This window comes from Sceloporus undulatus, chromosome 5, assembly GCF_019175285.1.
Source record: "Sceloporus undulatus isolate JIND9_A2432 ecotype Alabama chromosome 5, SceUnd_v1.1, whole genome shotgun sequence".
NCBI classification, from domain to species: domain Eukaryota; kingdom Metazoa; phylum Chordata; class Lepidosauria; order Squamata; family Phrynosomatidae; genus Sceloporus; species Sceloporus undulatus.
The window spans coordinates 188,691,370-188,712,286 of NC_056526.1; the positions used below are offsets into that span (position 1 = coordinate 188,691,370).

A 20,917-nucleotide genomic window follows, 5' to 3' on the forward strand; every position below is an offset into this window, starting at 1 on the left:
CACTGTATTTGCTGAGTGTGCTTGCATTCTCTCCATAACTTTGCCTCACCTTTGTTTTTGGTACCTAAATTGTATCTCTCCAGGAATGCAGTGCCTATATCGAGGGAAGCAATAATACTACTCTATTGCACTTTGGTCAGACTTCACCTGGAATATTGTGTTCTGGGCAACACAATTTCTGGGCACCACAATTCAAGAAGGATGTTGAGAAGCTGCAGCATGTCCAGAGGAGGGCCATCAAAATGGTGAAAGGTCTGGAAACCATCAAGTCCTAAGAGGAGTATCTTAGGGAGTTGGCTATGTTTAGCCTAGAGAAGAGAAGACTAAGCAGGGCTATGAAAACCATGTCTGAATATTTGAAGAGATGTCTTACTGAGGATGGACCAAGCTTGTTTTCTACTTCTCCAGAGACCCAGACATAGGGCAATGGCTTCAAACTATAGGAAAAGAGATTCCAGCTCAACATGAGGAAGAACTTGCTGATGGTAAGAGCTGCTCAACGTTGGAAGATGATGTTTCAGAGAGTCTCCTTTGGAGGTTTTTAAGCAGAGGCTGGATGGCCATCTATCGGGAGAACTTTGATGTATATCCCTTGATAGCAGAATGGGACTGAATGGGATGGCCTTTGGGGTCTCTTCCAAGCCTACGACTCAATGATTCATGCTCAACTAAAATTTTAAGTTAATAAAATACTAGAAATCTGAGAACTGAAGGATAATTAAAAGTGAGGGCAGGAGTGAAAACGCCCCGATTTTGGCCCTTGTAGAGAGGCAGCATGGCTTAGTGGTTTGGGTGTTGGACTACAACTCTGGACACCAGGGTTCTACTGTATTCCCAGCTGAACCATGAAACTCACTGGGTGGCCTTGGGCATGTCACACGCTCTCAGCCTCAGGGAACGGCAATGACAAACCTCCTCTGAACCAATCCTGCCAAGAAAACCCAATGATAGGCCACAAAATGTCAGAAACGACTTGAAGGTACACAACACACACAAACACAAACACAGCTACAGCTCTGCCTGGAGTAAGACCAAAGCTTGGAAAAGGTCATTTGTTTAAACTACAACTCTCTGAATTCCCCAGCCAGTGGCCATGCCAACGGGAAGATTTGGAGAGCTGCAGTCCAAAAACGAGGAAAAGGATTTAACAATTAAAAAAATACATTTTTGGAGCCAGCAAAACAAATGTGCTCTCAAAATCAACAGCCTGCCATGCAAGAGGTGTGTGTGTGTGTGTTTAGCAAATACACAGACAGACAACACAACAAGGAAGGATATCCCAGGACCATTTTGAAAGCATTTACACCATTTGCACACAATTTGGGGCCAGAGGAGAGACCTTGGAGGACCTCCCAGAAATCACCTGGTGACCTGAGCTTCCCCCAAATGGCTCTAAATGCAGCCAAGACAACAACTGTTAACTTCTGCAAACGTCAGGGAAATCCCCAGGCCTGCAGCCACTTCCCTGTTGTGCATTTGTTGGTGCTCTGCTATGTACATAAGGATCGGTACTAAGAAACCAGACCTACTGTTAGTAAATGGGATGCTACTTGCCTGTTTCTTCAAAGAAGTACCCATTCCTGGACATTGCTGCTGGTGGGCTTTCTAAAAAGGAAAAAAGAAAAAAAGAGAAACGTAAGTAAGGTGGTAGTAAAGCAGGTCAGAGAAAGTAGACTGAAGTCTACAAAAGCTCATGCTGCCAATTTCTTTCTTTCAGTTGCTACAAGATCTTTCTACATACTGATTCTACAGACAAACACAGCTATATATTTGAATTCCAAGTCAGAGACAGCATGTTGTAGTGGTCTGAGTGCTGGACCAGGACTCTGTGAGACCTGGGTCTGAATCCCTGAGTAACTCTGGCCAACTCACACTGTCTCAGCCTCAGAGGAAGGCAAAAGCAACCCCCCTCTGAACAAATCTTGCCCAAAACATCCCATGATACGTTTGCCTTTGGGTTGCCATAAGTCGGAAACAACTTGAAGGCTCACCACAGCAACAATGCAGGGTGATTTTGGGAAAATGGAAAAATAAATGTACTCCTCAAAAGTTATAATTTCGCCATATGTTCCAAACGGAGAGTCATATGTCAACAGTTGAGCATATTTCCAAATGCCTATCATCACCATCATCATCATGAAATTCTGTATTTATTTATACAGTGGGCCCTTGGTATCTGTGGGATACGGTTCCTGGACCCTCTATGGATACCAAAATCCATGGATGCTGAAGCCCCATTAAATACAATGGCACAATAAAATGGTATCCTTTACAAAATGGCCAAATCAAAGTTTGCTTCCTGGAATTTATACAAATTTTTAAATATTTTCAAGCCAGGGATAAGGAATTTGATAATAACATGGGAAATCACAAAAGGACTGTTTTGCATATAGGTTATTTTAATGGTAATAATATTTATTATATGATGACAAACTGAGAGATATGGGATTAGAATGTAAAAACAAACACTGTTATGCTATTTGAGATGTACAAAGCAAGATTTCTAGTGTTATATAAAAGGATTAAGATCAGGAAGTTACGTAGGGAAGAAATTTGTTTGAATATAAGGGGAATGAAAAACATATATACTGTATTTGTTTTGGGTAATATACATAAATATTTTTAAAATAATTAAATATATAATAAAACTATACATAAAATTAAAAGCATCTAAAAACGTAACCATTAAAAAGACTAAGTACAAACAGCACAGTACATGAAAAGACCTTTTCGCCTGAGCAGCCACCTCTGAAACAATAAGGTTTGCATCTGGCTATGAATGGAGAAGCAAGGAGGATGCCAGTCTAACATCTCTAGAAAAGGAGTTCCAAAGCCTGGGAGCAGCCACCAAGAAGACTCCCTCCCCTGTTTTCATTTGATGTATTGGTGAGGTTGGTGGGACTCCCCGGAAAATTCACAACACAAACAGGCTTATATGGAAAAATACGGTCCTTCAGACAACCTGGATCTCAGCCAAGGGATCCATATCCACAGATTCAACCAACCGTGGATTCAAACTACACAACCCAATACGGTGCACAATATGCAACACAAGTAGCACATGAACAAGACGCAAGACTGGAAAGTGGTGCAAGTCACTCGAGAGACTGAGGATCTGTGAAATACAGTAGTGGGAATCCAATAGGTGTGCTTGGCACAAATCCATACTTCCCACCATTTTACAGATCTTCAGCCTATCTCCAGCCTTGCATCTCTCTCTTGCCTTAATATAAGATATCAAAAGGCTATCTAGTAAAGTAATTTAAAGTATATGGGGGGATGTATTCCTACATTGCAGGGGTTGGATTTGGTGACCCTTGAGGTCTCTTCCAGCTCTATCAATCTATGTGTGCATATTTTTTAAATACTGTATACTTTTTGCAAATACAATATTATACTACACCATTGGTTTCAGTGTTCAACTCTGGAGATCAGGGTTAAATTCCTCTTTTGGCTGTGGAAACTCACTGGGAGACTTTGGACGAGTCACACCCTCTCAGCCCCAGAAAACCCCATGATAGGCCCACCTCAGGATCATCATAAGTCAGATATGACTAGAAGGCACACAACCACCAACAACAATTATTATTTTTAAGCTAGTGACTGTAATATCTGAACTTCATTTTGCTTCCTAATTTTCTGAGTGAGACCTATTTTGGTGTAGTCCTACATATTAATGGGGGAGGGACCCATCGAAACACCTCAACCCACCAACGTTTTGATTTTGTTTTGTTTTTAACTTGGTTTTCCCCCCAGCCTTGGTGGTGGTGAATTGGTTCCAGGTTTTTAGCCCAAATTTTCAAGGCATCATCATATAACCTGCTGAATTTATTTGGGGAAATGGAATCGGCACCTTGGACAGTTCCTTTGAAGTTTAGAGTGAAATCCACTGAAACAGAATCCATTGGCAGCTAGAGATGATGCCACGACAGTTAACTAAGGCTGCATCCGCACTGCAGAAATAATCCAGGTTGACACCACTTTAGCTGCCGTGGCTCAATGCTATACCATTGGTTTGCAGTTCTGGGAGACATTTAGTCTTCCCTGTCAAAGAGCTCTGGTGCCACAACAAACCAATTTCCAGAATTGCATAGTACATAATGTGCCATGACAACTTTAAGTATCAACCTGGATTATTTCTGCAGTGCAGATGCAACCTAAAAATGAAGATTTCAGATCACTTTCACTGTTTTAAAATCAACTGCCTGATCTTCAAAACCCTCTGCAGGAGTACATCCACCATACGGTTGAGATAACCAAATCCTTTATAGAAAAGAAGGTCTTCCTAATACAGTATTAACATGGAATCTCTTTTCCTGTAATTTGAATCCATCGGCTCAGCCTTGTGTGCCACTGAAGAATTTTGGCCCATGTTTTTAAGATCAGAATACTAAGGGACTGGGTCCCCAAGACTCATGGCTATAATTTCTTTTTAAAAATGAAGGAAGTGGAAGAAGACTATTAATAGCTGTTTGTAAATGTCCTCAGATTATCTGCAGCTTCGGGAACAGCTAACAAAAGCAGATGCAAACCACTTATCATTTCTTGCAAGCCTTCTTCTAAATGCCAACTTTGCACCATGTCACAACCGTTTCTCTCAACATGCCTCATGACCAGGAGAGTGCTATGGTCATCATTCCCCATCCTCTTGTTCTGCAAAGACTCAAAAACCCTTCAGTTGGGAAGCCACCTGGCTTAAGAGATAGGTTTTGGGGGACAACTTATGGTCACACGGTGCAAAGTTGGCATTTAAAAGGATGCTTGCAAGCCCAAGCCAATGGATTTTTGGCCAATCCTATCCAATCTTTATTATGCCATCATAGAGGATTAAAACACAAGATATCCTCCATACAAAGCTCAATACAAAAGGCACAAAAACAGACAGGGGTAATATCAATTCAGCCATTATTTTTGTAAAACATTACAACCTAATAGACTTAGTATAATTAAAAAAGGGAGAGCAAACCCCAAATATTACATATGTATCTGAGGCTGCATCTGCATTGCAGAAATGATGCACTTTGATACTGCTTTAACTGTCATGGCTCAATGCTACAGAATTCTAGGATTTGTCGTTTTGTGAGATATCTAGCCTTCCCTGTCAAAGAGCTTTGGTGCCACAACAAACTACAAACATCAGGATTCCATAGCACTGAGCCATGGCAGTTAAAGTGGTGTCAAACTGGATTATTTCTGCAGTGCGGATGTAGCCCTAGCAACAGAGAAAAGTTTATTGGGTTTTTTCTTTTTATGGAAGTCCTGAAACAGAGGGGGAAATCCTCATTATAATTTTAAAGCATTTTCTTGATGTGTCAAGACACTCTTTCCTACTGAAAGTGAGAAAATATAGGAGCATTCTTTAAGTCCCTATTCACAACCTATCCTTTTTGTCATTTCTTTCACTCTTGTAGGCTTTGAGCTTGATGGGTACTCAAGATATACATAGAGAGAGACCAGAGAAACAGATCCATATAACAAGGTTCATTGCATAGATGGTCCTTGTCTTTCCGCATCACCAGTGAAGCAAAACTCTCAGACAATCCCTTTGAGATAAGAGTATACAGATCCCAGTGCATTGATTATATTGCACTATATAAGAAATGAGAAGCCCTGGTAACGGAAGACTCTCACACTCTCTAGATTTTAAAAAAAGAAAGCTTGGCAATGAACCCTGACACTTCTCTGTAATGCAAATTGTATTCCCGAGTGTCAAAGCCAGCTGCACCTGGTCTTCTCAGTTTTACCAGAGGATTCGCTATTCTCCAAATTGGAAGAGACTGCCTCGGTGGGTGGTGGATTCTCCTTCTTTGGAGATCTTTAAGAAGAGGTTTGCTTTCACTCAACCTCTATGTAGAACATATCATAAGAAAAGCAGGCTTGGACCCCGAAGAAGGAGAAGTGAAGATGGGAAGAAGGAGTATCAACAACCCCAAATATGCAGATGACACCATACTACTAGCAGAAAACTACTAAGGAAGATAAAGGAAGAAAGTGCAAAGGCAGGCTTACTATTGAACATAAAGGTAGCATTCAAAGATATAGCTGTGTTAGTCTGTAGAATCAGTACGTGGAGAGATCCTGTGGCATTTTTGTTAGTCTCAGAGGTGCTACAAGATCTCTGTGTATTGAACATAAAGAAAGCAAAAATAATGAGCGTGGACAATTTACATGAACTCAACCAAGACAATGAGGAAATAGAAATAGTAAAAGAATTCTCGTACCTTGGATCAAACACTGATCAGAGCAAAGACTGGAGTCAAGAAATCATAAGAAGACTAAGAATGGGTAGGGCAGCTATGAAAGAAAAGACCCTAAAATGTAAAGATATATAACTGAGCACCAAAGTTAGAGTCATACAAGCCTATTCCCTATTACAATGTATGGATGTGAGAGCTGGAGAATTAAGAAACAAGCTAGGAAGAAAATCAATTCATTTGAGATGATGTGATGCTAGAGAAGAGTGCTGAGGATCCCATGGAAGCCAAGAAGACAAACCAATGGGTCCTTGATCAGATCAAGCCACAGATGTCCCTGGAAGCCAAGATGACCAAACTGAGGCTGTTGTACTTTGGACACATCATGAGAAGGCACTACTCATTGGAAAAAACAATAATGCTGGGAAAGGTGGAAGGAAGTAGAAAGAGAGGAAAACCTCATGCCAGATGGATGGACTCTATTAAGGAGGTCACAGGTATGAATTTTCAGGACCTGAGCAGAGCAGTGGAGGACAGGGAATCTTGGAGATGTCTCATCCATACGTTCATCATGGGGCAAAATCGACTTGAGGACAGTTAACAACAACAAAGGAAGGAAAAAGACAGGTGGTAGGGCCCAGAAATGTTTCCTCTAGCACCAGATTTACAACAAAACCTCTGCAGTGCAGCTGGACTTGAACTGGCTGAACCAGAGTCTCAAATGCACAGCCTTCCCAGAGAACAGGTGTAAAACCTTTTCTCCAGATCCACACCGCAATTAAAATACTCTTGGACTGCTCTGAGCCCTGGGGATACAGCAGCAGCAAAACAGAATAAATCAATACATTTTGCTGAAACAATAACTTTAAACATTCATTTGCAACCTGTGTGACAGGATTTGTACTAGTTTTGAACCTTGCTCTCAAGTTCAGGCTTGTCGTCTGCCAAGGCTCTCACAGGAGTAAGATTCGGAAAGCGCAGACACGGAGGAGGAGGAGGAGGAAGTTATTTAAGGCAATACATTAAGTGTCAGGGTGAATCACACAGAAATTTAAACACTGAGTCTCCCTTATCTGAAATGCTTGAGACAAAACGTGTTTTGGATTTGGGATTTCTTTCCAGATTTTGGAATACAGTATTTGCATATACATAAGGAGCTATTTTGGAGATGGGACCCATTATATCATTATACACCGTGTTGTTGTGTGCCTTCAAATCGTTTCTGACTTATGGCGGCCCTAAAGTAAACCTTTCATGAGGTTTTCTTGGCAAGCTTTCTTCAGAGGAGCCTTCCTCTGAGGCTGAGAGCTTGTGACTTGCCCAAGGTCACCCAGTGGGTTTTATGGCCAAACAGGGAACTGAACCCTGGTCTCCAAAGTCCTAGTCCAACACTCAAACCACTATGTCATGCTGACTCCAACTATTATATACCTTCTAAATCCATTATATACCTTATAAACATAGCCTGAAAATAATTTTACACATAATATTTTTAATAATTTTGTGCATGAAACAAAGTTTCCCCGAAAGCTTTAATAACAAGTCATTATTTGGCTTGGTGCTATTATTTGGTTTGGTGCTATTAAGAAACCAAAGCTGGCTCCAGCTGGATCTGCAAGGAGAAGACCTTCTACATTCTGGGTGCCACAACCAAGAAGAGCTTCTTCTATGTCCTGCTATGTCATACTGGACACAGAGAAGGACACCTCCTGAAGACCTCATTTTTCAAAAGGTAGGTTTAAGAATTTCCCATTTTAACTACTCCCAGATACAGTTAGCATGATTTTGAGTTGTAAGTATTCATAGGTTGGCGCCTTGAACATTTCTAGCCCTGAAACATTTTGAAAAAGAAAGATGATAATGCAAAACCTAATTCCACATGATCTATGGTGCTATGATGCAGAACCTAAGATATTCCTTAATAGAGAGCCAGTCTGGCTTACTGGTTTAAGTGCTGGATTGAGACTCTGGAGACCAGGGTTCAGTTCCCAGCTCATCCATGAAACCCATTGGGTGACCTTGGGCAAGTCACATGCTCTCAGCCTCAGGAGAAGGCAATGGCAAACCTCCTCTGATTAAAATCTTGCCAAGAAAACCGCATGACAGGTTCGCCTTAGAGTCGCCGTAAGTCGGGAGCAACTTGAAGGCACACAGTAACAAGAAAGGCACATCTTGTAACTCTGTTCCCATCAAGACGAAGGGATCAAATGCATCCAAAAGACTAGAAAAATACCACCACGCTCTACCTTCATTTCTTAGATTGTTAGCATTTTCACATTTGCATCTCGCATTGTTCCATTATTAAATTCCTCAGACGATATACAGTACCTCAAAGCAGCCAATTACAAATTTCATGATATGAGGGTTGTAGGGAGAAATATAATAAAGTCTCTTGAGCTTTGCAGTATCTGCAAGTTAAAAAGACATACCAGCGTTCCCCGAATGCTTGATGAAAGAATTTCATTTCAGGGGCATGCTTTCAGGCAATGCCCTTTTCTTTCCACGCTAACATTTCCACATACCTTGGGTATGGTAAAATCCAGAATACATTTTAACCATCCCCAAATGCTTCACTACCCCCAGAAAATTGGTCACCATTAATCCTTTCCAACAGCGGCAGGTCAGGAAGAGGAATGACCCAACAACATAGCAATTTCTCTTGTTGCAAGCTGTCAGACTGTAACATTTAATGATGCTCCTGAAAGTTAATATACAGGAACATCTGCTTGGCACCAAGATGGACCTCTGCTCCAACTAAAGTTATATTAACTTAAAGGACAGGTAGCAGGCCTTTTGGGCTGACTTGGAAATGCTCAAAGTGTGTCTTTTTCAGGTTGAAGCCTTTCCGAAACAAAATCTTGCTTTCTCTAGCAGAATAGTCTAAACTCCTATTTTTAGCATCCACACAGAATCCTGAAGCTTGCTAGACTGACTCCATTCCTGTTCCCCAAAGAGTCTCGCCATGCTTTCCCCTGGGAGCAAGCATCTCATATTTCTCAAATACATCAACTCTGCACCACTAAACTATGATCATCTTGTTGAGAAATACAGGTTGAGTATCCCATAACAAAAATGCTTGGGATCAGAACTATTTTGGATTTTGGAATATCTGTATTTGCATATATGTACATAATGAGATATCTTGGTGATGGGACCCAAATCTAAACACAAAATTCATTTACGTTTCATACACACCTTACACACATAGCCTGAAGGTAATATCCTACACAAACATTTTAAATAATTTTGTGCACGAAAGGAAGTTTGTGTACATTGAACCATCAGAAAGCAAAGGGATCACTATCTCAGCCACACATGAAAAGCAAAGTACTGGTTTTGGAAGTATTTTGGATTTTGGAATTCCAGATAAGGGAGACTCAACCTGTATGTTGACCATGCAAAGGCATCTTCGTCTCAACGATGCTACAAGACCCCTTTGCATGTTGATATTCCAGGCTATCACGGCCATGTCTCTGTATATTGAAAATTCACATGGGCATTTTCTGAATCATTCCACCACAAACTAGTATATCTGAAAGACCTCCTGCCCCAAATGTGAGATTCTCAGAAGATGTCTGTCCCACTACCTTATGAGGCCAGCATGGTGAGTGCATGTAACAAGGCTTTCTATCTGGTAGTGTCTTGCCTGTGGAACTCCCTTCTAAGGAATATCAAGCTCAATCGGGGGGTTATGGGCAAGGGCTTGCAGGATCTGGGCAAGGCAGTGGAGGAGAGGGATTGTTGGAGGTGTTTCATCCACAGGGTTGCCATGAGTCAGAGTTGACTCAAGGGCAGCTAACAACAACTATCCTGGTTTCCTGTGAACCATTAAATCAGAAAGCCTTCCTCAGCACTATGTTTCCACTATCAATACACTTGGCCATAAAACTTCAAACCCTAACCAATTTTTCCTTCCATTTGGATTGACAGGGCTAGGGAGAGAAAAGGCACCGTAATGAGGGATAAGCAACGCTTGTGCAAACTCCCAAAGTAGGTCAGCACTTCTTATGTTTTGTGCAGCGACAGACTGGAACAGCAAAGAGGGGGGGAAACCCGCAAAAGCTGAGAAGTGGCAGAGCAAGGCAGCCGGGAAAACCCAACACCTCCTTCTCGCCCATCTTTTCTGATAGCAATCTGGGGCAAGGAGATCAGTTTGCGCTCAGTCTGTGAGAATGGTTCATCTGTGAGAACTTGGGTCAAATTGGAGCCTTTGGCATGGCTTGGTCCCAGGAAGGGCAAGGGATTTTGTTACCTGTGTGCTTGTGAACTCCATTTCACCTTGTTGCTGTTGGGTGCCTTCAAGTTCTTTCCAATTTATGGGGAACCCATCGCAGGGTATTCTTGGCAATACTGACTCAGAGGAGAGATACTACTGCTTTCGTCTGAGGCTGAGAGAATGTGACCTGCCCAAGGTTGGGTTTCCATAGCTGATTCGTGATTTGAATCCTCTTCTCCCAGAGTCCCAGTTCAACACTCGGCCCCAATACCACATTGGCGCCTACAAAACCATTTCATTTCTTTTTCTGGAAATTGTAGCCCCCCCCCCCCAATAACTTTCCCATGCTTTGCACTTTAGGGACACACAAGCGCATACAGAATCACATAGACATTGGCAAGTCAAAGGGTGCTACGATCCAGAATCCACAACCCAGAACAAAGACACATTGCTTCTTTGGGACCTAGAACGAACCTTCAAGAAATAAACAACAACAGAGCAATTAAAATTGGCATTATCTAGGCAGATCCCTTTAAAGGATTTTCCGCCAGGCTTATTCAGATGGTTTTTAAATTCTGATTTTTTAAATGATGAATTTTAAATGTAGTTTTTTTCATTTGTGTACATCTTGTTTGTCCTTTTAACTTGATGTGTGTTTTAACTAATGTCCTTTTAACTGATGTTTGTCTGTTAATTGTTGTTCCCTGCCTCGATCTGTGAGGAGAGGCAGGTAAGAAATAATGATAATAGCTACTATTGTTATTATTGATCTGAAGTATTTTTATCCTTTTAAAATTATCACTACTGTTATTTATTTACTGTCTTAAATTTTTTGTTGTTGTATGTATATTGAGGGACAAGAGTTCCGGGAACAAGGTTCCTCAATCTAACATCCCACTTAAAGTGTTGAACTACAAGTCCCATCATCACACAACTATGGGAGTTGCAGTCTGACCTGTTGGGGAGTGCACCAGGTTAGGAAAAAGTGTACTGACAGTACTGGGTTGAAGGAGGTCGACAGGAGACAACTCAAACACACAACAACCGCCTAATCATACTTGCAAAAGCAAGGGATGGGATTCCTATTTCAATTCCACCAGAGTCTCTACAGCTTGATTTATGAAGAAATTCCTTTTTCATTGTTCTTATTCATCATATTTATAGGCTATTCTTCATCTGAGGGACTTAAAGGCAGCACACAATACCACACCTGCCGGCTCTTAATATTCCAGTGGTATACGTTGGCATTATAAGAATATGCCAATCACCTCCGGTGCTGTTCATTTTGCATTTATTCCAATCTCATTTTTCATTACTCCCTTCCTCCTCCAACTCCTCTATTTGCAATACCTCCATCTTCACATCCATCTGTTTGAGATCCATGGCTCCTTTCTCTTATCACACCATGATGTATAGCACAAACAAACTGTGCCACTTCCATTATTGCTCTGTTTCTACCGCACAACGGCGTGTTTCTCTCGTGGGCATACCGCTGGACTCGCATTGTCAAAATGGCATGAATTGCAGTGATGCTGCTTCCCATCAACTATTTTTCAAGCGTACGATAATTTGATCCGCCACAATAGCAATATTGCAATCATTGCACGATGCCAGTGGTGCATTTTCCCATTCTTTCCCTCACAAAACCAGAAAGCCGTTTAACATGTGAGCGCATGTGTGGAATGATATGGAAGAAATTGGGCGGCGCTATGGTTAGTTGTGCGGTAATTCGAGAAAGTGTTATTGGGCCGATTTATTCCAGTATTTTTGCAAGGGCGCAATATCGCTCAATTTTAAAAACAGTATTTTCCCATCTAATCGAACAATGCTATTTTAACAGTTTGCTTGTGCTATATATCATTGCAAAATAACGTCTTTAGTGAAATCCCCTCCAAAATATAGTTACAGATCCCACACTGTCTCATTGAGTCTGATTTATTTTTTAATTCCATTTTGGAATAATTTATGAAATGTTTCTTTCTTTGAGGCATTTCTATGCCACCAACTTAGAAACCAATTTTCCTCCCAGATGGATGTCGAACTCTCCTTCTATCCCGCTGTTTTGCTGATGTTTCCTACATTTTTCCTCTCCAAGTTTTCATAAAATGTCCTGATAATTGTATGTTGTACACTAATATTTGTTTAAAACATCCTCAAAACACTGCATAGGTCATACTTTGCTGTCAGCTGTAGAGTTTCTTCCAAACATATCACCATTTTGATGTAACTCTTGCTCATACCTGTGTCCTTGGGGTCTTGCGCTGCTTTAAAGTGCATGGGTTTCTAGTACTTTGATCGTTTTTAGTTGTATTCTAAACAAGGGAATTTTTGAATGGTGGGTGAGCTGGGAATCGAACCCTGGTCTCCAGAGATTCAGTCCATCACTCAAATCAATATTTCACAGTAGTTCTCTAACAAACACCTAAATAATTTGAGGGTCAAAAGCAAAGGTGATCACAACAAAGACTCATCCCTAACTCCAGATCATGTAGGGACATGTTGGAAGGAACAGGTTGCAATAGAGATTTCTTGTGAGAGCCCACTGTTTGCATCCCGCCAGGTGTGCCATTGCCCTGCAGGTCTTGAGAAAGGCCAAAGAAAAGAACAAGGAGAATTTGAGGAAGAGAGAATGCTGCAAGAGAAGAAAACAATGCAATTATTTGGAAAGGAAGCAGACGCAAGCTGAAACCCTCGAGACATAAAAGGAAATGAAGGGGATTTGGAAGAAATGCTTCCAAAATCCCAGTCCAGCAGTCACAGAACGCAAGCATCGCTCAGAGCGACCAGATGTCACCAACACAAAGGAGGACAGTCCGAGGCAAATGTAGGACACACAAGAAAAAGGTATGCCGTGACCAAATCAAAGCTTTAAAAAAAACATTCATATAAATCACACACTTGGAGAGGGGAAAAATAAACCCCAGGAGCAGGAGGCTAGTTGAAATTGCACTGTGGTCTCCAGGAGAAAAACATCTTCACTGTTGTGACATTAAGAGCAAATACCTGCTGCGCAAGTAATGTCTAGGTTTGGAAGATAAGCCACTGCGCAGCAACAAACAAAAATTATTTCCCACCACATCGTGGGACAGCTCCCAGTAGGAGTAAAAGAGAAGAAGCGTTAAAGCATCATAACCAAATTTGGAATAGTCCAGTAAAAAGAAACCAAAGCTGAGTAACGGGAAGCCCAGTCATAAATTGAAACCTGCCCTTAAGAACTACTGAAACCTGATTTATTCTACATCCAAGGCAACAAAGTGATTATCACTGATGTAGTGCTTCAATATGAATGCAAACTGGCACCTAAAGCCAATTGCTAGTCTTTTTATAGGTCAGTCAACGGCATTTACCTAAAAACCAGCTTACCAGTCTGGGTCTATTCTACTTAAGTTGGGAGTAGCAACTGAATGCAGGTTTAGTGTAGCCCTTTTTTGGAGGGATCACAACTCCTATCATTTCTTATCGTTGACTATGCTGGCCAAGACTGCTAGTACTTGCAGTCCAACAACATCTGGAAGGGTGCACGATTCCCATCTTCTCCTATAGGATGCGACAAAGCTTAATACGGTCTAGTGGTTTGAATGGTGGATTACGGTTCTGGGGGGCCAGGGTTCAAATCATCACTCAGCCACAAAAACCACTGGGTGACCCTGGGCAAGTCGCACACTCTCAGCCTCAGAGGGTGGCAATGGCAAACCCCTCTGAAGAAACGTGCAAAGAAAACCCCATGATAGGGTCGCCATAAGTCAGAAATGACTTGAAGGCACACAACAACAACAACAACAACAACAACAGCAACAATGCCCTACTGGCACCAGATCCCATCTGATCTTGGAAGCTCAGCAGAGTCAGCCCTGGTTAGGTACCTGAATGGGAGACCACCAAGGAATAACAGGTACTGTAGGCTATATTTCAGAGGAAGGAATTGGCAAAACCACCTCTGAGTATTCCTTGCCTAAGAAAACCCTACAAAAATTCAAGGCATCACCATAAGTCAACAGGTGTCTTGGATGCACAAATTACAATTAAACAACCAACAACAACAACAACTGCAAAACATTAAATTCCATGTTTTCTTGTCAGATCCAAAAGCAAGCCAGGACGCCAATAGCATCACGCCAAAGTCTCAACAGGCAGCAGAGGATGGCAAGATTTCTCTGCAAAGGATCCTATTGTTTTCAATAAATACACACACACACACACACACACACAGTAGTGGTTTGAGCATTGGACTGCAACTCTGGAGATCAGGGTTCGATTCCCGCTCAGCCATGAAACCCACTGAGTGATCCTGGGCAAGTCACACTCTCTCAGCCTTAGGGGAAGGCAATGGCAAACCTCTGAACAAATTGTGCCAAGAGAACCCTGTGATAGGGTCACCATAAGTCGGAAAGGACTTGAAGGCACACAACAACAACACACCTCTGCCACAAAAACCAAGAGCAGGTTGATATATTTCAGCTGTCTTTTTGTCTAAAACTAACAACATGCAAAACTCAAAGATATAGCTGTGTCAGTCTGTAAAATCAGTACATAAAGAGATCTTGAAGCACCTTTGAGACTAAATGAAGAAAAGAAGTTGGCATCATGAGCTTTCATAGACTTCAGTCTAATTCCTCAGATGCGTTTGCAAAACTGAAACGAAACAACCTGTCTGATAAGCCTTACATGTAAAAACATTTTGAAAGTGGTAGAGACCACTTGAGAGCTGCTTCCAAAATGCATCCAGGGATGAGGTTTTTCTTTCGTCAGCCCATTTCCACCTGTCTGATGATTTCCGTTCTGGTGATTTTAACATAGAGATCTATACTTTTTTGTAACGGTTTGGTAGTGATGAGGTTTATCTGCTTTCCCCTTTTCTTGTTCCCACCTGTTCAGAAAGGGATTCTGGAGGCAGCTGCTGTTTATTTGTAGGATTGGCGAAAGAAGAATCCCATTTTATCCCAGTTCAAGCTTTGTTTATTGCACAGTTTTCTCAGAAATACTGCTGCAATGCAACACGCAAAGTTCTCCATCTCTCCTTCATCCTCCTTTCAATGCTAATACTGCTAAAAATACTTCCCACCAGACAGAGGATGAGAAAGCATAAAGAAGACTTTGCAGAAAGAAACTCCGCCATCAGAGGCTTTGTTAACTCAAGTATATCTGTATTCCTCTTCCTTCATCAATCTTCTGCCTTTCTTTGGACTTAATCCATATCTATACATTTAATCCAAGAGACTCACTTATCACAGCAACATATTCCGATCCATTCGTTCAACCTTTATTTAATTTTTTATTTACTAAAATATTTGTATCCTGTCCTATATCCAAAGATCTGGGCAGTACACACACACACACACACACACACACACAAAAGCTGCAGAAAATCAACACCAATAGTTTTAAAAACAAAAGTTATATTAAATAATTTATCATTTAAAGCCTTGCTGCTGCTGCTGCTGTTATTTCTTACCTGATCCTTCCTACAGATCGTGACAGGGAACAACAACAAATACATAACACCAGCTAAAACACCATATAAAATCAATATATATTAAAACAAACAATGCATGTGCATGTGCCTTCAAGTCACTTATGGCGACCCTATGAATTTCATAGGGTTTTCTTAGGCATTTGCTTTTGTGGTGCGCCTTCAAGTCATTCCCATCTTTTGGTGACCCTAAGGAGAACCTGTCCTACGGTTTTCTTGGCACGTTTCTGACATTGCCATCCTGAGGCAGGTTTCCCAAGGTTTCCATGGCTGAGCAGGAAACAACAAACTAAAAATCCCTGGATGCTATAGGACAGAGCCATGATTGTCAAACTGCATTAATTCTGCAGCATGGCAGCAACCAAAGTAAATATGAAGTCTCTTCAAGGTGCAGCAATAAATCAATTAAGTCTTGCAATCTGTAGCAAGCTTCTGCTTTCATAGATTAGCTGGGGATTTGTACACAGTCCCTTCTTCTTCTTCCTTGAAGATGAGTCCAGAAAATGTGCACTTTTGTTTGCCATGTGGAGATGAGACATAAAACCTAGAGACTCAGGGCCAGGCACATAGACCTGGGATGCCTTTCTTGGAGGCGGTCGATTAGGGAAAGCTATGCAAAGATAATGAAAAGTTATGGGTGGCTCTTAAAGCAATGGGAGTACCATTACATTTGATTGCCTTGATATGTAATCTGTAAACAGGGCAAGAGGATACCGTTAGAACAAGATATGGACAAACAGCTGGCAAAGGGGGTCAGACAAGGTTGCATCTTATCAGCCTATTTGTTCAATTTATCTGCAGAAAATATCATACGCAGGAGAAGCTAAGACTCAGAAGGAGGACGAGTGGCGATCAAAGAAACATCAACAATCTATAAGATATGCAGATGACACCATAATACTAGCGGAAAACAACAAAGATTCGTAACAGTTGCTAAAGAAAGTCAAAGAAGAAAGTGCAAAGGCAGGCTTAATGCTGAACGTTAAGAAAACAGAAATAATGACAATGGAGGACTTACGTAAATTCAATCTTGAAGAGGATGACATTGAAATACTCAGATTTCCCAGACCTTGGATCAACCATCACACAAAACGGAGATTGCAATCAAGAGATAAGAAAGACTGGAAGGGCAGCTATAAAAGAACTAGTTGTTGTGCACCTTCAAGTTGTTTCCAACTTATGGCAACCCTAAGGCAGACTTATCATAGGGTTTTCTTGGCAAGATTTGTTCAGAGAAGGTTTGCCATTGCCTTCCCCCCGAAACTAAGAGTGTATGACTCCTTTCCCAAGGTCACCCAATGGGTTTCATGGTTGAGTTGGGAATTGAATCCTGGTCTTCAGAGTCACAGTCCAACATTCAAACCCCTAAGCTACACACTGGCTAAGTGTGAACTAGAAAAGATCATTATAAGCACAGATATAATACTGGACATTAAAGCAAGTATCTTCCAAACCATCGTATTTCCCGTCACCATGTACGGACGCAAGAGTTGGACAGAAAAGAAAGCTGATAGAAAGAAAATCAATTTATTTGAGATATAGTGCTGGAGAAGAGTGCTGAAGATAACATGGATGGCCAGAAAGCCAAACAAATGGATACTGGAACTGATCAAGCCTGAGCTATACCTGGAAGCCAAGATGATGAAACGGAGGCTGTTGTACTTTGACACAATAATGTTTGGAAAGGCTGAAGGTAAGAGAAAAAGAGGCAGATCACATGCCAGATGGATGGACTCAAGGAGGCCATGGCTAGGAGCCAGAAGCAACTGTGAAGAGCAACCGAGGACAGGGATTTTTGAAGGTTTCTCATGACTTGAAGACCTTGTTATCCTTTGGAGTTTGGTTCCTGGATCCTCCATGGATAAGAAAATCTGTGGATGCTCAAGTCCCATTAAATATAATGGCAGAGCAAAATGGTGTCCCTTATATAAAATTGGAAATCAAGGTTTGTTATTTGGAATTTATACTTTTTTTGAATATTTTCAAGCCATGGATACTTGAATCTGTGGATAAAAAAATTCGTGGATAAGGAGGGGTAACTGTAAAAACAACAGCATCTGTAAACCTGGTTGGCCTCCTAACATCAAGTGTAGGTTGCTATTAACTCAGCCCGAGACATCTACCCAAAACAGCTAGTTGAATGCTTTCACGTCACGCAGAAAACTACTTGAAGTACTTACTTACCGGGCTTTTCGAGGCAATTGTTTCTTACTAAGGGAACAGAGAAATGATCACTTGTTCTATTTGAGAATCTCCAATGATGAGGAACAGGTAGTAGAAAGTACAGGATGAACCAAACCATGCCAATAATAAAAAACAGACCATTCTAATGCTGCTTTATTTCAAGGTGGTTGCAAGGTTCACATTCAGCAAGTAACCATAACATGAATCCATCCTAAATGACAAGGGAATTAAAATAGTCAAAAATTTCCCATACCTAGGATCAAACATGGATCAGAAAGGAGACTGCAGTCAAGAAATCAGAAGAGGACTAGAAATGGGAAGGGTAGTAATGCAAGAACTGGACAAGATCCTAAAGTGTAAAGATATACAACCGGGCACAAAAGTTAGAATTGTCCGAGCCATCACTATGTATGGATGCAAGACCTGGACAGTTAAGAAAGCAGAGAGAAAGAAAATAATTCATTTGAGATGTTGTGATGTAAAAGAGCGCTACTGTGGACAGCAATAAAGACAAACAAATGGATCTTGGGCTGGACGTTAAGATAACTAAATTGAAACTGTCGTACTTGGCCACATTATGAGAAGGCAAGATTAAGACAGGCATTCAGAATTTCCCATCTGAGAGTTCACATGCCACGCAAAACTATAAATCCCAGGATCCCACACGATGTTGCCATGTCCTTTCCAGTGGAAACACAGTGCTATAACTGCACTGTGAAAAAAAGGTGCGTAACTATCACCTAGGCTGCATCTGCCCTGCGGAAATAAAGCAGTTTGAGAAATAATTCCCAATGTTTTCCTATAGGCAAGTGTTCTCCAATGTTTCCCTATGGGCAAGTATTCCCCTATGTATCTCTAGTATTCTCCAAGGATCCTCTGTGGGCAAGTATGGGCTCCCTATGGGCAAGTACTGTCATTTGTTCTAGTAAGTCCCCACAGGTACAAAGTACATGAGCCACAGACAACATGACAGAGAAATAACTTCTGTGACTAAGAAAACCATGCAAACATATAGCAGGAGGGGGAATTATACTACCCTCCTATGTCTTGCGACTGAGTCAAACAACTAAAGAGTTGGAAGAGACCTCAAAGGTCATCTGATGTGGTTGGGACTTTAATGGAGCTTCAGTCCAATATCACCTGGAAGGCAACACGATAGTTGTTGTCATGTGCCTTCATGTCAACTCTGATTTATGGTGACTCTATCATCCAGTTTTCCTGGCCAGATTTATTCAGAGGCTTGCCATGGTCTTTGTCTGAGGCTGAGAGTGTGTGACTTGCCCAAGGTCTCCCAATGGGTTCACCATGGTTTGGTAGAGGACACAAACCCTAGCCTCTTGGGGTCCAAAACTCAAAATTACTACACCACGCTGGCTTCTAAGATTTCCTTGGCAAGATTTCTTCGGAGAGGGTTTGCCACTGCCTTCCACTGAGGCTGAGAGAGTGTAACCTACCCAAGGTGACCCAAGGGATTCAAACCCTGGTCTTTGGAGTCTTTGACCAAAACTCAGCCCACAGTATCATGGAGAAGGACACACAATTCTTCCAAACACCATCAAACCCAAATCTGAGGACCACACCAACTTGGTTTCAAGGCCAAGAGGTCTGGGGCCCAAAAGACCTTAATCTGGCCTTGCAAGAAACTAAACATCTCCTGCTTTAAAGAGCAACTGATTTGGGTATCTTTAACATAACACAATTAGGGCACATCTTCTTGGCCTCAGTTTCCCCATCAGCAAACCCAGCGCATTAAGGACACTCCATGTTGAATGCAAGAGAGATTGCGGAATGAACTGAAAAGCCCTGGAAATGATGCACGCTGCAAAATTAATTTCATCCTCCTTGGTACAGCTAGGAAAGGAGGAAGAGGAGGCGGAAGACCCAGCAGGTTGAGCCTTTGCTGGCAAACAGCCGCCCACACGCCGCAGGAGAGATCAGTTGTCGCCTCTGGAGTCAGAGCTGCTGTCATTGTATCTTTGCTGCTCTGCACTCCCTTGGAAGCGTACCAACATTTTCAGCCATCAAAAGCCCCTAATAAGAGCTGCTCTGTGCCAGGGATGCCAAGGATGACCACCACCATAACAAGCAAAACAGCACAAGCCCTTTGCACAGTTATGGAGGTTTGGGGATCAGGGTCAGACTTTGGAGACTAGTGCCTCTGGTTGAAAACCACCCAAAATACATTCACAAACAGTTGTTGTTGCACTTTTTGTGGGTTTTTCAGGCTATGTGGCCATATTCTAGAAGAGTTTATTCCTGACAGTTCACCTGCATCTGTGGCTGGCATCTCCTGAAGGAAGGAAAAATCTGGCCGGGCTCCAAGGCTGTCAATCCTGGTCAGGATGCAATTTTTCTTTGCATCATATATATATATGTATACACACACACCCACAGTATATACACAAACACCACCATCACCACCACCATCAAGCCTTTATTACAATTAACTGTAAGGCAAAACAATGACCACACAACAACAACAACAACAACCCAAACACCCCGAACGTTATACACATCTTAGGTCCAAAACACACTGCAGAAATAATCCAGTCTTAGACCACTTTAACTGCTCTGACTCAGTGCTAGGGAATCCTGGGAACTGTATTATATTATGGCACCAGAGCTCTCTGACAGAGAAAGCTAAATGTCTCACAAAAATACAGTACTCCCTAGTTATTGAGCCAGGGCAGTTAAAGCAGTCTCAAACCGGATCATTTCGGTAGTGTGGATGCAGCCCAATATGGAAAAATGTGAGTGCTCCATCTTGGAAAGCAAGAGCAAACCATATTGAAATGAAACAGGGGGGTAGTATAACTAAGTGCAAATAAACACCTTTTGAAAACAGCTTAGTGA

The 20,917-nt window shown here is 41.7% G+C and overlaps 1 protein-coding gene across 5 annotated transcripts in view; it reads right to left on the reverse strand.

The window, feature by feature from the left end:
• SLC4A11 (solute carrier family 4 member 11) overlaps window positions 1-20,917 on the reverse strand; it is a 207,046-nt gene that overhangs the window by 110,692 nt on the left and 75,437 nt on the right. For all 5 annotated transcript variants that reach the window (XM_042470069.1, XM_042470067.1, XM_042470065.1 and 2 more), the window contains exon 2: window positions 1,555-1,605. In XM_042470069.1, coding sequence (XP_042326003.1) covers window positions 1,555-1,605 — 51 coding nt within the window. The remainder of the gene's footprint in view (window positions 1-1,554; window positions 1,606-20,917) is intronic.